Consider the following 18,547-nt stretch of genomic DNA (forward strand, 5'->3'; position numbering starts at 1 on the left):
TTTACATGCTATCTTTAGATTAATAACTTTATGTTCTTACCAGCACCCAAAGGTATCTTTTGTTTCTAGAACATTTTTGTTTTTCTGGTTTGTTCTTGGATTATTGCTTTAAATGTCGTTTCTCTTCCGTTGTTTTGCTTTTTCTAAGACCTTCAATTAAATATCAGGTGATTCTTATTTCCTTGTCTTACTTAACTGTTAACTCTGATCCATTCTACTTCTTTATTTTACTTCTTTCCATTGACTGTTTTCATTTTTCTTCTTGATACCCATTAGCATATTTTCAGCCATATCTCTTTACCCTTGGTCATCTTTCGATTAGTTTATTTCTGGTATTATTTTGTATTATTTTTTCAATTTCCTTCCTGAAATCTGTCACTTTTTGGTTTAAAACTTTTCTTTCTACTTTATAAGGCCTTTTCTAAGTTTTGAATTTCTTATTTGATAATTTTATATCTACAAATGCTTATTTAATAATATTTAATTCTTTTTGGAGCATTGTTTTTACAGTATTCCTCTGCAGCATGGTTATTTTGGGGGGAGGAGTATCTTCATCATGTTTCCAATGAACCCGGAGTCAGAAGACTGCTGGAGGATCAGGGACAGTAAGAAAGGAGACAGGAGGAAATAGTTGGATAAAAACAGGCAGGGGCTGGCCCTGTGGCCGAGTGGTTAAGTTCACGTGCTCCGCTGCAGGCAGCCCAGTGTTTCATTGGTTCGAATCCTGGGCACGGACATGGCACTACTCATCAAGCCACGCTGAGGCAGCATCCCACATGCCACAACTAGAAGGACCCACAACGAAGAATATACAACTATGTACTGGGGGGCTTTGGGGAGAAAAAGGAAAAAAAAATAAAATCTTTAAAAAAAAAAAACTGGCAGAAAAGAGACAGAGGGAGAGAGACACTCGGAAAGAGACAGCCAGAGGCTGCCAGAAACAACCAGAGGGGCTGAGACAATCAGAAAAGAAAAAGCTAAAGACAGTCAGATAGAGACAGCCAGAGAAAAGACAGCCTGGGACAGGCCAACTCAAAGTTTCCAGAAGCAGTGTTTCTGCTTCAACGGCACACTTTGAGGGCCAACGTGACCTAGGCTGAGGTTGCAGAAGCACTCACACACTCACACGCACACATGTGGTTATTTATTTAAAATACATGTTTAAAATATATTTATTAAATATATATTTAATATATATTATTAATTAATATATTTATATATTATATATGTTTATTACATATAATTTTGATATGTCTTTACTATGAATAGTTAATTTATGTATATATATTTTTTTATGCTGAGGAAGATTCATCCTGAGCTAAAATCTGTTGCCAATCTTCCTCTTTTTGTATGTCAGCTGTCACCACAGCGTGAACACTGACAAGTGGTGCAGGTCTGCACCTAGGAACTGAGCCTAGGCTGCTGAAGTGGAGTGTGCCAAACTTAACCACTAGGCCACCAGGGCTGGCCCAGAAATTTTTATTATACTTTCTGTTTTCCTCATACAGTAATTTTGTATGTCTATTGCCAGCCAAATTTTGTTCTTTATAAATATCTGGGATTGGCCAGGATATAGATGCATAAGAGTGGTGAGAGATTAGGTAACTCACTAGATTTCTATTACTAGTCCCCTAAGGAGCAGTGTCCCTAAGGAGCACTAGTACTAGTTCCCTAAGAACTATTTAGTACCCAAGGAAGCACCCTAAGGTGGCACCATTGAGAGTGGATCCGTGTATTCTGATAGCTAATAAGCTTTTTGTTTCTGTAGAGTTCTTAATTTCTATCGCTAGTTTCCATCTTTCCTTTTACCAGCAATATTCCAAGACATACCTCTCCCTATCAAGTTATTTTTCTCTCTTTCTTAGGTGGTCATTTTTTAAAACTGTCTTGTCTGGTTTTGTGCATATTCAAGCTACTTCATTTTGATTCCTTGTCTCAGTGCCAATTTTTAAAAGGAATGTAACTAATATCCCATTATAGATTATGCTATATTTCCTAAACTTTTGGTGAATGCCTTTATTAGCTTAAAGAGGTTCCCTTTATTCCTAAATTTCTAAGGTTTTGGAATACGGATTTTGTTGAATTTATTGGGTCTTGTTTCTGCATCGTTTAAGATGATTATAATTGTGTTCATGTAGATGAAAAGGTGGTGACTACAGATATTTAAATTGTAAGAAAATTTACCATTACTGTGTGAAAAATTATTTAGTAAGCTTTTTAATCGGTTGAAAAATTCGATTTGCCAATATTTGGTTTAGGAGTTTATAACTAAACCGTGACGGTCATTTCTCATAAAGTCTTTATTTGGTTTTGGTTACAAGATGATAGCTGTATTATAAAATGTATTAGAAAATATTCTGTCTTTTTCTCTTTTCTCAATGTGTTTCTATGAAATCATGTGTACTTCTTGAATATTTGGTAGAGCTCACCTTTAAAAACCACTTGTGCCGGATGCAAAGAAATTTTAAAGCACGGATTCTTTTTCCTTAATATTACGGGCAATTCAGATTTTCTGATTCTTAAATAAGATTTGGGCTTTTTTTTCAGAATTTATCCATTTCACTCAAGTTTTCAAATTTGTTGACATCAGTTATTCACGATATTTTAAAATACTTTTTAAATCTGCAATTATGCCTCCTTCCCATTACTTACACTTTGGAGCCTTCCCACTTTTTAAATTAACCTTTATAGACAGTACAGATTTAATTATTTTTTCCAAAGAACCAATTATTTATTTTGCTAAATCTCCTTATTCTATTTTTGCTTTCTAGTTCATTAAATTCTACTATTGCGTTTCTCACGTCCTATTTCTAAATTGGAATTTATTATGTTATTTTTTAACTATTAACATTAGATGTACATATACATATATTTCTTATTGAACCCATGAATAATGTAGAAATTATATTTTATTTCCAATTGTATGACTGTTTGAGTTATAATTGCTGTTACTCATTTCTAATTCAATTGTATTGTTTTCAGAGAATATAAGCCATTAGCTGACTAACACTTCAAATGCGTTTTTGGTATAAATATATCCAGAATTTAGGGGCTGGCCCAGTGGCACAGCAGTTAAGTTTGCACATTCCACTTTGGCAGCCCTAGGTTCGCCAATGTGGATCCAGGTGAGGACACGGCACCACTTGGCAAGCCATGCTGTGGCAGGTGTCATACATGTAAAGTAGAGGAAGATGGGCACGGATGTTAGCTCAGGGCCAGTCTTCCTCAGCAAAAAAAAAAAAAAAAAAGATGAGGATGGGCAGCAGATGTTAGCTCAGGGCTCATCTTCCTCAAAAAATAAATAAAATATATCTACAATTTAGGGTTTTTGATGTAGGAGAGTTTTATTAAAATATCCACTTTCTCATGCTACTGGAAGCAAAAACCAAAAGGTCATTCTATACTCCACTGTATATATATGATATCAGAATCTTCCTTCAAAAAATCCTCAATGTCTTATTAGTACACACCTGCATTTCGACAGCTCCCTCAATAGTCTATTCTTTATTCTTAAAGTGAGTTCTCTAGACTTCTAGCTGTTTAAAGTCAATAGCAAGCACATGACTTCTTTATTTTAACTTCATTGTATACTGTCTGATGCATTATAGCACTTTACAAGCATTTGCTGAGTAAAAGTATACATGCAAAGACAACACTGAATTTTTGAGATTTGAGGCAGGTACAGCCTAAAGGCTGACACAGTCTTCTGAAGTCACGTACTTTATTGCCAAATTCCCACAGGCCAGTGCATGGTACACCTTACTCATTTCCAGCTTCCGCTTTGACTTAGCCAAAGACAAGATATTAAGATTTCAAGGTTTTAGTGCATTTTTTTGATGCCCAATTTCAAGATGAACAAAATCTCAAAACATTAAAAAGTAAAGAAACTTTGCTCAATATTTGTACATATCTGGAGATGCTTTCTGTTCACAGATTTCTAAGTTGATTATATTTTCTCTGTTTTTCAAAGAATTTTGTTTTGTGTATGTGTGTGAATGTTTTAAGGACAGAAGAGAGGCCACATTAAAAGTTATCATGAGTGAAAATTCAACGCTTTGAAAAACGTTTGAACACAGTGTACATAGAAATAAAAATTGCACGTTATTCACTTTAATGATGAATCTGGGATCAAAATATTATGGTTTCTAAGTGTAGAAGCAAAAGATCTCTTGTTGGAAGCCATAAAAACAACCTCACAACCTTTGGACTTTACTTCAAACTTCTATAATTGCCCTGCCTGCTTTCTATCTACCAGTGCAAATCTGGGCTGGGGAATAAGTCGAACCCCCTTTCATATATAACAGCATAGACTACCTTTTATAGTTATATAGTTATAGTTATATGATTCTTAAGCTATTTTCTAATAATACATATCAGATAATATCATAGCAGTGAGTATATTGTTTGATCTGGACTCTAGGTAAATAATCCCAACACCAACTAGAATACAGTAGATGACTACATAGTAAGTTCAAAATAAATATCAGAGGACCTGACTAGGTTTCATGAGGGGGTGTGTGTACCTCAATTGGTTTTCCACCCACCTCCAGCAGGAATGCAATCACAGGCAAGGTAATTTGAAAAAGTAGGAAATAATAATCATTTTTACTGCACAGTAATAATTCTTTCTTTCTGCGAAAGAAAATGGTTGCTATTATATTAGCTTGGTAGACCAGGAACACTGATTACAAATATGAAACCATACTGGACTTTTCACAAGGACAACATGGCAATATACTTTAAATTGAGATCATATTTCACTTTTAATTTTAGAATGAACAGCAATAAAACTAGTGATTTCATTCATTCTCAAAGGAGGGCTGAAAATCTAGGGTGCAGATAGAACACTTTTATTTTGGAATTAGACATCACACATCTCTCCTTGACTTGGTGAAGATTGTATTTTACTCAAGAAAGTTAAATATTAATTTTATATTTCTATTTACAAAGTGGGAATGTATTGGTATCAGTAAAAGTTTAAAGATACACATGCTTTTTACCTGATTACACACTGTTCATTCAAATTTCTTATTTAAATTCTAATTGTATAGCTTCTAAATAAGGGAAATATAGTAGCACTTAAAAGTATCATGCTTTAATTTACTGTCGATTCATCACACAGGGTGAACTAACTGTTTTCAAACAATGTCCTAATCAGATACAGCAGTGAAATGTAATGAAAAAATTTTATTGGGTTGATTAGGTGGTACAATTGTGAATTGCGGGCACGCTATTTTTTACAGTATTTGTAATGAATAATGACATTCAAAATTGTTTGGAGTGAAATCATCAGCTCTCAGGAGCAAAACTTTGTGTTGCTGAATAGAGAAAGGGAATGGATTCACCAACATACATAATTTTTCATTTAACAGTTTTGGAAGATGACACACCAACCACTTAATATGATTAAAACTCTGTTTATGCCATATTTGAGAGAAAAAGATGGTCATGTTTTTGACAAAAATCTTTCTCTTAAGCGCAGCCTTCATTGTAGGATGTACGATATTATGGTTCCAGAAACAGGAATTAAGAAGATAGAAGTCTACCTAAGGAGTGTACTGGGAAAAGCAAGGGAGAAATATCTGAAGTAATCAAAACTTTAATGGTATAGGGGCTGGCCCATGGCTGAGTGGTTAAGTTTGCACACTCCATTTTGGTGGCCTACGGTTCGTCAGTTTGGCTCCTGGGCGTGGACCTACACACTGCTCATCAAGTCATGCTGTCCCACATAGAAGAACTAGAATGACCTACAACTAGGATATACAACTATGTACTAAGGGCTTGGGGGAGAAAAAAAAAGAGGAAGGTTGGCAACAAATGTTAACCCCTGGCCAATCTTTCTCATCAAAGAGCAAACTTAAAAAAGTTTAATGGTTTGAGGGGCTGGCCCAGTGGCACAGAGTTTAAGTGTACACATTCTGCTTTGGTGGCCTGGGGTCTACAAGTTCGCATCCTGGGTGTGGACACAGCACTGCTCATCAAGCCATGCTGTGGTAGGCATCCCACATAAAAAAGTAGAGGAAGATGGGCACGGATGTTAGCTCAGAGCTGTCTTCCTTAGCAAAAAGAGGAGGATTGGCAGATGTTAGCACAGGGCTGATCTTCCTTAAAAAAAGTTTAACAGTTTGAAACAAAAGAAATTTTGCATGATTTTTGATTCAGGAGCTACATAAACTCATATTAATACTGCATTGTGCTCATTCTACTCAGAAGCACAATTATTTTAGCTATATAAATTTTTGGAAAAGCCAGTTTTGATTTTTATTAATATTATCTTTAATGAAATACATAAAAGTAGGGAAAATTCTTACAAATTATGCTTTCACATATTCCAGTGAAAATAATCTGGAAATATATATATATATATATAATATATATATATATAAGCTCTTAGGAATATTTTACTTTTGATGCAGGAATTACAGATCTGTTAACCAAAACTAAAAAATAATCCAAAATAATATAAATAAGCTTTCTGTAGTGACGTCTATAATTACAACACATTGTCACTAAATTGAACATTGAGACATAATGGTTAACTATGGACATCCAGTCAACTAAATATTAATCTTCTAAAGAATTGTTTTTCAAAACTATTTAGCATTATGGGAAAATTATACTTTAAAATTTAAATTTAAAATATCAAGATGTAATACTGTAGTTTACATAAAATTATAATGGTGTTTAAAAGGAGAATACAGGAGGAAGATATATGAATTACATCTACCTTTATTTTTTGAAATTACTTTAACAAGAATCACGTTTGTAAATGAGAAAAAAATCACTGCAATATTTTTAATGACAACTATCACTTTCTATATATGAAAATGGCCTGAAAGCACTAATTTTGTAGCATGGTCTCTAGTTAACGGTTTCTATCTACATACTTATTGTGTAAGAGAATGAAATGTTTGAGAAAATTTACTAATCTCATTTAGTAAGATATTTAAAATAGGTAAATAAATTCTCGGTCCATGGGGAAGCTCTCAAATGGTTAAGCTTAAGCATCCAGTACAGCAAAGGGAGTCTTCCTGACTGTCAGCTGCCACGCTCTCTGTGCCTGTCATTTCTCCCTTTCCTGGCAGTCAATTTTAAGTGGAATCCTCCAGCATGTCAAAGGAAGAAAGAGAGGGTAAAAAACCATTGATGTTGGAATGCACTACTGTTTAGACTGTAAATTATTGCACTATTTTTGGAGGGCCTATTTGGTACTCCGTATCCAAACCTTAACAAACATATATGTACGCATATGCTTTGCCTAGGTAGCTTTTGACATCTGGAAATACATTCTAGTGATAATAATCATAAATAAGTATTTATGCATGGGGTGTTTATCTCTGAATAATTTCTAGTAACAAAAAATAGAAATAATTTTAACTATGATTAAAGTTAATTCACTTAAATACAGTATAGTATATCCACCTGAGAGAATGTTGAACAGGTATTAAAATCTCATTAAAGAATAACATGAAATGTTAAGAATGCTGTTAAGTTATGTGAGAAAATGCTCATAAATTATTCTTTAAATGTTACAAATCTATGTACGTGCTTTGAGTGCAATCTTTAAGAGAAAATGACATTTTTAATCTAAAAAGGAATTGGAAATATATACACTAATATATTTACAGCGTGAGAGTGTGGGGTGATAAGATAGTGTTTGATTTTATATACTTCTTTATTCAGTTCAGAATTTTACAAATTTTTCTAGTATGTATATACATACATACATATATGTCAGCATGGCCATTATAAACAATACATAAAGGAGCTTTTTGGTTAGCTATTAAATTGAGGCAAGGGAATTGAAACTATTTACTGAAATTGTGTGTGTGTGTGTGTGTGTGTGTGTGTGTATAAACTTAGGTGTAAATTGAATTCATCTAAGCACTGACCTCTGACTCATTAACAAAGTAAATTAATTTTAGCCACGTTGCCAAAATATCCATAAATAATGGTGAAATCATTTCATTTCTCACAAATTCTCTGAACTGCCACCAGAATAGATCAAAATGCTTTCTACTTCAGTGAAAGCTTTGTAATAATCTCCATATAGACGAGGAACAAAGTAAACACCTCTGCTCTAAGAAGCTGTTCTGAACACTTTAGAAGTAAGGCGTTAGACTGCATGTCAGCAGCTGATTTAATTGAGGGATAGAAGGTTTTTCTTCCCAAGACTTATAAAGAAACTTTTGTTAGGTGCATAAATATCTCAATTTCTACATGCCAACATCATCCCCCCAGCCCCGCCCTTGCCAATCCCACACTTTTTAAAAGACACTACTTATCTTCTTAATTTGTTGAATACGCTGTTTTCTTCTTGGAATTGTATATTTAAGGATGTACTATACATCTTTCCCTATCCTTTACTGTATCTTATAAATATTCACAATTTGCATGTCATTTTGACCACCAGGATGTTTACACAGCTTCTTGAATATAAAATAGTGGGATTTAAAAATTCAGTAAAATGTCACCGTCAATTGTAAGATTTGGAAAGTGTGATTTATTTTTTTGGCGAAAATATCTTCCTAGTATTTACGATAGTAAAGTTTACGAATACCCAGCAAAAGTTAACCAGGAAAGCAATTTGCTAGTGAAGTTCCCTCCAGTTCACATAAAAAATAATTCCCTTAATTCTACCTGTTTGATGTAATCATTTTAATAGTTGGATATAGAATCACCAAAAATTTTATTCATATATAAGTGCATATATTTATTTAGGACGCAAATGAGATCACACTATACATTAGTTTATAACCTGTTTTTCCAACTTAATGATATACTATGAAAATTAATCTACATTTCTATCATGGAAATTATATATGTCCCAAATAATTTATTTTTGCTTTGATTAAAATTAAAGTTAAAATCATGACAATTATTTTAATAGTACAGAACTTTAAGAAGTGCTAAATTTTAAGCTATTGATACAAGATTTTAAGAATTCAAGGCACTGAGCTGCCTGATATAAATACATATATAGATAATGGTAAAAGTTTGAAAATATGCATAAGACTTGAAGGTTTTGAAAACATAAAAGTGTCCATGCTGCTTTGGGATCTTTTGCCAATTTATACTTGCTCTCTAGTTTCTAAGTATGAAAGTGATTCTCTGCTAGTTCGTTTATAAAACTCGCATAGAAGATTCCAATTTATCCACAATGCTTATCTTCATAAACTGTCTCCTACCTGTGAGACTAGAATGTTTATTTATTTGATTTTGAAGAAAACCTTATTTGTCATGAATATTTGTTACCGGAAATTAGATTCAAATTGACTCATTAATCTTGTCAAATTTAAACTGCTTATTGTGAACTTACAGTTTTTTTTTTTTTTTTTTTTTAAAGATTTTATTTTTCCTTTTTCTCCCCAAAGCTCCCCGGTACATAGTTGTGTATTCTTCGTTGTGGGTTCTTCTAGTTGTGGCATGTGGGACGCTGCCTCAGCGTGGTCTGACGAGCAGTGCCATGTCCGCGCCCAGGATTCGAACCAACGAAACACTGGGCCACCTGCAGCGGAGCGCGTGAACTTAACCACTCAGCCACGGGGCCAGCCCCTGAACTTACAGATTTTTTTACAATTAGATAAACTGTATAAACTGTTAATATGAATTGAAATTTAGAGGAAAAATAACCTTTTCCCCTACTTTTCACACTTCTTTTTTTTTTCTTTGAGGAAGATTAACCATGAACCACCACCAATCCTCCTCTTTCCTGCTGAGGAAGAGTGGCCCTAAAGTAACATCTGTGCCCATCTTCCTCTATTTTACATGTGGGTGCCTGCCACAGCATGGCTTGATAAGCAGTGTGTAGGTCTGCACCCAGGATCTGAACTGGCGAACCCCAGGCTGCAGAAGCAGAGCATGTGAATTTAACTGCCACGCCTCTGGGCTGGCCCTCTTTTCCCCTATTTTTAGGAGAAAATCCTTAGAAATATAATACAGACACTATGTCTTTGACAACACGTAAAAAATCTATTTTATCCTGGCTTTTAAAACCTGCATGGTTTTCCTTGTGAGGTGTGTCATAATTTATTCAACTACTCAAATTTTGATGGACATTTAGTTTGCTTCGAGTATTTAAAACGTTTATAACACCTTAAAAATACGACTTGTACAACAAAGGTAATATGTATTTGTTGAATGAAAACTCTTCTCTAGATTGTCCTCAGGTCCTTGAAAGCAGGTGTTGGGCACTTTTCATTTATTAAATTCTATAACCCAAGACCCCCTACTCACAGCACACGTGTGGCTCACTAAATTTTATGGAATGTTGGGACTGTTTGGTGGGAAGGTACAGCTTGAATTTATGGCTATGGATAGGGATCCTCTTCCTAAAACGTCCCTGACTTAGAGATATGGCTGGACTTCACAGGCATTAACTGTAGATTCAGAATGCACAAGAATTGAGCCTTCCTTAACGTGACGGCGATGAAACGAAACCACAGAAAGAAGCGGGCACTTACCTGGACCAGGAACATAGCTATGTGGTGAAATTCTCCACGGCCCCCTTGCTTAACAGGAACTGTCATAAAGAATTTGCTGCCATCTCTAGAAAACACAGGCTCCTCATTCTAAAATACAGAAGTGCATATAACAATCTGAAAATGGCATGTGAAATTTGTGCTGTCAACTATTGCTAATTCATGCTTGGATTAGACCAATTATTGATTTAGAACTAGTTTGGAAAATAGTGAACTTACTTAAAAAATAAGTGTATGATAGTGTTTCTTTTAAAGCGAACTCAATGATGCATCGCGTGTATGTATGTGTTTGAATGGTGGGAAGGATGGGGAAGTTTCCTGAATAGTGGATAAGAAAAATTCACAATTAGACTAAAGCTACATTTTAAATTGGTTCAAAAAAGAACTTTCATATCCTTACATAAGATATGATTCTGTTTAGGAATTTATCCTTCAAAGATAAGCAAAATGTGGACATCTGTACCAGTTTATCAAAGTAATTTGTTTAATTTTGAAAATTTTATAAAACACAATATTTCATATATTTTTCTGAAATCTTTCACTCAGCAACTCTAGTTACTTGAGGATATATTTCCCATGATGGATACATAAATTTTCTGAAAATACAAAAACCAAAAGGAAACAAAATTGGAAAGAATTCATTGAAAGTCATTTAACTGAAATTTCCCATCCTCACTGCTCACCCCTCCACAAACACGCAAACACAAATGCCCATTTGATGATTTTTTTAATTAAACTCTAGTGGCATGTTAAATCAATAGAATTACTTTTGAAAATTATCTGGAGGCTATACATATAGATTGCGTTCTCCTGCTACAGGGGAAACATTAAGAAAATGGATTTACCTAACAAAACATTGAGCTCTTTCCTATTGAATTAGCGAGAGTGATTATAGTATGGCGTAAAGCAAGGCTTGGATATGGTTTCCTCTGTAGGTCTTTAAATGGTTTACAAGCCCTTTGAGATGATCTGGCCCTCCCTTCTTTTTCTCATCTCATCTTCTTCCTTTCTCCCGCTTCCTCATTGTGCGTGCTCCTGCTCCAGGGCCTTTGCACTTTTTATTCCCTTTGTCTGGTTCTTTCTTGTATCTCTTTCATATCTCTGCTCTATGTCATCTTATCAGTGAGATGTTTCCTGATTACCCTATATAAAGGGTGATCAAGGAAGTCAGAGCAGCCAACTGTATCTGAATCCCTCATCCTCTTTTACCTACTTTCTATTTTTTTCCATAGCAACTAACACCACCCAACATATTATTTATTATTCAATCTTCTTTGTGTATGAGTGAATGTATGTATATATGCATGTAGGTAGGTAGGTAGATAGGTAGGTAAGTAGTGTTCCTCTAGAATGTAAGCTCCGTGAGGCAGGAATCTTGCATTCTCCCCTGCTGTAACTCCAACACCTGGGACAGTGCCTGTCACACCAATTGTGTTTAATGATTATTTACTGAATGAATAAGTAAATTAATAAGTATTTTAATAATCTCAAGAGTCTGATTTTAGCTTCATTAGTAATATTCATTGATAGAAACACAAGGATAATATTTTCCTTGTCTACTTCATGGACACACATGAAAATATAAAGCCATATATGTGATAAATTTAAAACTCTGAAGTAGTACAATTCAGGGATGGGAAAATTGCATCACTGGGAATATACTAAATACTGACAAGATACTTGACTGAGTGAATCACAACTTTCAACTATGATAGACTCAATAATTCTGTACGTTCCACTGAATACCCTCTGGGATATTTCTCTCTTTGCCTTTGCACATGGGGTTTCTTCTGTCTGGACCAATCTTTCTGTCTTGCTTTTTGTGCCAAATCTTACCAATTTTTATAATTGTTTAAGTAAAAAACGTTTTCAAATTTCTGTAGTTAAAGAGTCTCTCTTAGTTAGGAAATCTCTCCTCAGAGATCCTAAAGACCATCCTGTATTTATCTCTATCATGAGTTTCGATGCACTCTATTACATGGTCACCTTCCTTCGCTAGGCAAGTAACGTTCAATTTTATCTTTTTAGCTCTATTTTCTAGGACACAGTAGGTGTCCTACTCATAATTGATTAGGTGAATGCATATGCACAAGGGGCAAAAAACTTTGTTATATATATCACTTTATCCACCATATTAACTCCAACTATTAGCTCCTCCCTTACTCAACATTCTCCCCTTGTGCTTTGCTCCAAAAATAAATTGCCTTTTTGTGGTATGAGGATATCTGAGCATCCTACTTTTTATATTGTACCCCCTCCTCCAATTTCAGCACCTTAGAAATGGTACTATAATTGAAATATATTGCTGAGCTTAAAACCTTCCCCACTAGACAATAACAGGCTATAAACATGCAGCTCTAATCAGACCCTTTCCTACAATCAAAGAAACTGAAGCCAATCTCATTGTCTACTTTCATGACCTTAAGCAAGTCAGTGTTTATGATACACAAGGCAATGAATTGGACATACCAAACTCTATCCTTTGACCAAACATTTTGTACACTGGTTATCCTTCTCTCTGTTCTTCCTACTATCCAGAAAGTGAGCATATTATGATTGTATTAAATTTCTAATCGTCCTTGAAAATTTGCTTCATCTCATTACTAATACCATTCTTATCCTACAAATTTCATCAAATTCTGAGTATTTCATGAAATTCTCTTAGAGCTTCTGGAGAAAATGTCAACTGTGACAAGCTACCATCTTATTTTCTTACTGAATAATTGATAACTGGTTTCTTTGCTTAAAAAACACTCATAAATTTGGGATTTAAAATGTAGATAACACAATCCCCAAAGAGCATGCTTTATGTTGATATATGTTAGACTATTACAAATGTCACTGGCAATAAAAATGGTAGCAAAATAGGTTTACTAATGCAGATCAATTCAGAATATATCAATATTATGCTGTTGTTTTTCATTGTTTTTATTTTCAGTATGCAACCTCATTTTGTGAGAGTCCATTATTGGCTACAAAATCAAGGATTTTTTTCCCCAAATTCATCTTGCACATTGACTAAGATTAAACAGCTTATATTAATATGTATCAGTAGATAGATAGGTAGATAGATAGACAGATAGATAGATAGATAGATAGACAGATAGGCCTATACTTGAAACAAGCAATGGTTTTGCCCATTCACTGTCCTTCTTACTCTTTTTCTTTCTTTATTTAACAAGTATTTATGGTACTTTTCTTATGATCAGACTCTATATTTGACATTTGGTTTACAATGGAGAACAAAAAGATAAATATACTTCCTCTCTTTGTAAATTAGTAAAAAAAATCACAGAAATAATTGTATAACTGTTATACAAATATTACACTTGATTTTAAAACAACTTTTATTGAAGGACAGGCTCTGGTTAGAATGGTTGGAGGAGGTAACTTCTTAAGCAGGTGATTTAAGCCGAGGTTTGAAAAGTGAGCAGCCTTCATGTAAGAAAGCAGTTGAGAAAATTTTGTTTAGAAGGAATATTTCATAGAAAGACACTGTGACTGTGTGGGCTAACGTGCCTAGAATGGAGAAAACTGGCTAAAAGACGGAATGGTGCAGAGCTGGAAAAGCTTTCAATTTAATTCGTTGTGGACCCTTAAAGTATGTTGGTCTTTATCTGTAGAACAAAGGGATAGATAAAAATTGTTTTAGTCGTGAGAGTGGGAGTATGATGATAATGTGGATGGTGACAATCAAATACATATTTTGAAAAGTTTGCTCAGCCAGCCTGCAGTGTGGAGAATGAGCAGACTGGCTGGTGCCTAGGGGAGTAAGAGTTCACCAGTTAAGGAGGAACTGGAGTGTGTGTAGTTTGATCCTGTATGGTGTTTGTGAATTGCAGAAAAGTAAACTGACTTGAGGTCTTTGAAAGCAAAATCAAAGAACTTGGTGATGAATAATATATGCAGATAAGGATGAGAAAATGTTCAAGAATGACCACTAGGTTTATGATTTTAATAGCTGGGTGGATAATTACGGCCTTGACTCCTATGATAAGAAGACAGAAAACTGACTAGAAGAGGGAGATGTTCAGTTTGGACCTGTGGAGCGTACAGCTACTTTTATACATTTAGGAGGAGATGCCAAGCATGAATTTGGATGTTTCAGAACTCAGAGAAGTGGGTTGCCTGGGCTATACATTTGGAGGTCTCATTATACGAATGGTAATTGAAACCACAATATGCGTGACATCTAGGGAGAGAATATAAAATAAAAGATAACTGTAAAGAACAAAAATCCAAACCAAACAAAACACTTCCCTCTGCAGGAAGTAGTGATGGAGTTAGTAGCAAAATGGGTTCAGCCATATTTGGATAATTTACTCATGTTTCCTTCTAAAGTGGCCAGTAGGAGACCATGTTATAGAGATATTTGGTAGTTATTCTATTGTGATCGTCTCATTCCAGCTTCATTTTTGCCACAAACTAGCATTGAGAGCTAGGATACATCTAAGGAAAGAAGCGTTCATCTGAATAATCTCCATGTAACCAATTTATGTGGAGGTTTGCTCAATTTTCTGGGCAATTTGAGCAATGCTGATGGTTTCTAGTTTTACGGCTCACAACTTTTTCTCTTTCATCTACACAAAAGTTTACTTATACAAATGATCCTGAAATGAATCCTGGTAGTTCTTCAACTTACGTCCTATAAAAACCAAAAATAACCTTTTCACAAATGATGTTATCGAAAGCCCAAGTAATAAATATTTTAATGCAAAAGACTCAGTCAAATACACCAAAGACTTAAAGGCATATTACTGAAATAATTTTTAAGAGAAAGTTATATATAACAAATGGGTGAATAGGATGGGCACAATGGCCAAAACGTGACATAAAGAGACCACCTACGCCATACCTGTTTAGAGAGCCATGTATCTGATGTCATCTCGTATTTCTGAAACAAAACAATTAACTGTGTTAAGCATCTAAAGACCAAAATGAACATGCATTGATTTAACTTTTTTTACACTGTTATCCTTTAGGTATTTTTTTTCTGTCGTTGCTGGTGAAATACCATGAGAGATCCCTTGTCATTATTGATTTAAACGGAATGAATAAGTAGGGAATTGGGATTAAATGATAATTTAATTATAAAGTCTTTTCCTTGGTAAGCTCCTTCAGAATTCCCAGTGGTAAGTCACCAGGGATAGAAGACCATTTTCCAGCTCTGTTTGATTACCTCATTCAAACTATTTTGAACCATTAGACATTGTGTCTTTTCACCTCTAAGCATCATGAGGAACAAAAATATTAAGTCCTTCAAGAGAACTGGGCAAACAGCCATGAATAAAAGGAAAAGGTGAACATTCTGTCAACATTCAATGTACTCTTCATCATAGTCATTTTTTTCCCTTAGGGAAAAACAATTACAAATTTGAAATGGCAAAATTGTATGTTTCTTTAAAATAATCTTGTAAAGGATAGAACCAGAATTATATTTCAAAAAGCAAAATTAGACTAATTGAAGCTCAAGTTAAATATATGCAGATAAAATAAATTTTAATAATGCTGTTTACATGTAGTAACATGAAATATTTTGTAGTTTTCTGGAAAAAATGATTCTATAATAGAAGTATTCAAATGAAGAAAACTAAATCACAATATATTAAGGATTTGGCATATATGCAGAGGTACTCATTTCAAATTGTAAAGAATAATAATTATTTATTTATAGTTTTTTTGAACCAGTTTCCCTTTATAAAGTCATATTATTATTACATTATAATTGACCACTTTTTCTTTTCTGGGTGTTTTTTAAAAATAGATTTTTCTCTATATGTAGCATCAGGGAAACATCTAACTAAATCATTCTTTGATTTCTATTCACAAGTCAGCAATAACCATCCTTGATATCGGTAAAACACACACAAAAACATATTGATGCCACTGCTCTTTAGTGTCACTAAGTTTTGTTAGGACCCGTGAGAGTCCAAAATTTCACATGATTATTTGTCGTCTTATTTCAATTTTAACAGAAAGTAAAATTTTTTGAATTTTACAAAAAGAATAGAAATGTGATAGAATATAAATAAGCTATCAAATCAAGATTACGATAGAGTTCCTGTATCTATTTTCTATTGAAGCATGTTAATATGTCCATGCTGTTACCTAGAAGGATTATCCTTGTAAAGAGAAGATGACAGGCTTTCTCTAACTAGAATATACACATGACAATTTTAAATGACTTAGCAATCAGCTGAATAAGAAACCACCCAGAACACTTTAACAAACAAATAATGAAATCCTAGTTAGTCTACAAGCTAGCCAAATGAAAGAGTGATGAAAATAAATTTTCTAATAAATACAAATTAAATGTGAAGAGCATCAGTCAAACCCAATAAGTAAATGGCCAACTCATCTGCCTCATTTCCACCTCACTCCAATTAAAGAGAAATTTCTTTCTCTGTATTTCTTTTATAGGCCATTTAAAAACAATGTTTTAAAAATATTGAAGTGTAATTTGCAAATAGTGAAATGTACAGATCTTAAGGCTATGTGATGAGTTTTGACAAACTTATTAAGGTTCCATCGAGATGTAAGACCTTTCCATTTCCACACGTTTCCTCATGCCCATTCCCAGAGTTTCCAAAAAGCCAATTGCTCTTCTGAACTCTTTCTCCGTGGATTAGTTCTGCCCATTTTAGCAATTCAGGTAATTGAAACTATGTATTATGTACTCTTTTGTGGGGGGCTTCTTTTATAACACGTTTCTGAGATCCATTGGTACTGTTGAGTGTATCAGTATTCTGTTTCTTTTTAGACAGCTGAGTAGAATTCCCTTGTATAGATACTCCTCATATTGTTTATCCATTCCTTGCTAATATACAATTGGGTAGTTTCTTTTTAGCTATTGTGAAAAAATTTTTCTAAAGATTTTGTTTTCTGCTTTATCTCCCCAAACCCCCCCCCCCCCCCGCCCCCCGCCCCGTACACAGTTGTATATCTTAGTTTCAGGTTCTTCCAGTTGTGGGATGTCTAAAGTTATTTTCAAAAGTTCGTTGGTGGACACAGGTTTTTATTTTTTGTACAAATATCTAGGAATAAGATTACTGGGTATATATATAAAACATATATATATATAAATATGTTTTTATATGTGTGTTTAACTTGAAACTGTAAAATCAGTTTTTAAAGTTGTTGTATCACTTTATACTTCTACCTACAAAGAACGAGAATTTCAATCCTCCACCTCCTCGTCAACAGTTAAATCTGTCACCCTTTTTGTTGCTGATGTTCATTTGGTTTTTCTTTTTTCTTTGCCTTTTGGTGAGGAAGATTGGCCCTGAGCTAACGCCTGTTGCCAAACGTCCTCTTTATTTTTCTCCCCAAAGCCCCAGTACATAGTTGTATATCCTAGCTGTAGATCATTCTAGTTCTTCTTTGTAAGATGCCAGCACAGCATGGCTTGATGAGCAGTGTACAGGTCCACGCCTAGGATCCGTACAGGTGACCCCTGGGCCACAAAGCAGAGCATGCAAACTTAACCACTAGGCCATGGCCGGCCTCTGTTGCTGATGTTTTCATTGTAGTCATTTTAATAGTATGCAGTGCTACATCGTTATGATTGAATCTATGTTTTCCTAGTGTCTAATCATGTTCAGTGCTTTTTCATGCATTTATTACTTCCTTAAAAGTATCTTTTCACACATTTTGAATTTTTTATTGGGTTGTCACTTTATTATTGTGTTGTATATATTTCTTTGTCAGATACACATTTTACAGAATATTTTTTCCCAGTCTGTGGTTAGCTATTCAATTTCATAACCATGACTTTGATAACAAGTTTCTAATTTTGATTATGCCAAATGTATTATTTTGTTATTTAAGATGAATGATTTTTTACCTATTCAATATTGTGAAGTTATATCCCATATTTTCATCTAGAAGATTGACAGTATTAGCTCTTAGATTTAGGGCTGCAATTTATCTCAAATTAATTTTAGAATATTGTATGAGATAGATGTCAACCATCATTGTATTTTTCATTAGATTATTGATTGCTCCAGCACCATTTCCCCCCACTGAAATGTTTTGGCACTTATATTGAAAATCAATTGATCACATAA

At 34.2% G+C, this 18,547-nt stretch overlaps 1 protein-coding gene across 1 annotated transcript in view; it reads right to left on the bottom strand.

The window, feature by feature from the left end:
• Nucleotides 1-18,547, bottom strand: part of DPP10 (dipeptidyl peptidase like 10) — a 610,898-nt gene that overhangs the window by 58,930 nt on the left and 533,421 nt on the right. Inside the window, exons 12-13 of the mRNA XM_046659152.1 lie at nucleotides 15,337-15,375; nucleotides 10,464-10,571 (exon numbers count right to left, since the gene is read on the bottom strand). Of these exons, the coding sequence (XP_046515108.1) occupies nucleotides 10,464-10,571; nucleotides 15,337-15,375 (147 nt within the window). The remainder of the gene's footprint in view (nucleotides 1-10,463; nucleotides 10,572-15,336; nucleotides 15,376-18,547) is intronic.

The sequence above is a fragment of the Equus quagga genome, chromosome 4 (genome assembly GCF_021613505.1).
Source record: "Equus quagga isolate Etosha38 chromosome 4, UCLA_HA_Equagga_1.0, whole genome shotgun sequence".
Taxonomy (NCBI): Eukaryota; Metazoa; Chordata; class Mammalia; order Perissodactyla; family Equidae; genus Equus; species Equus quagga.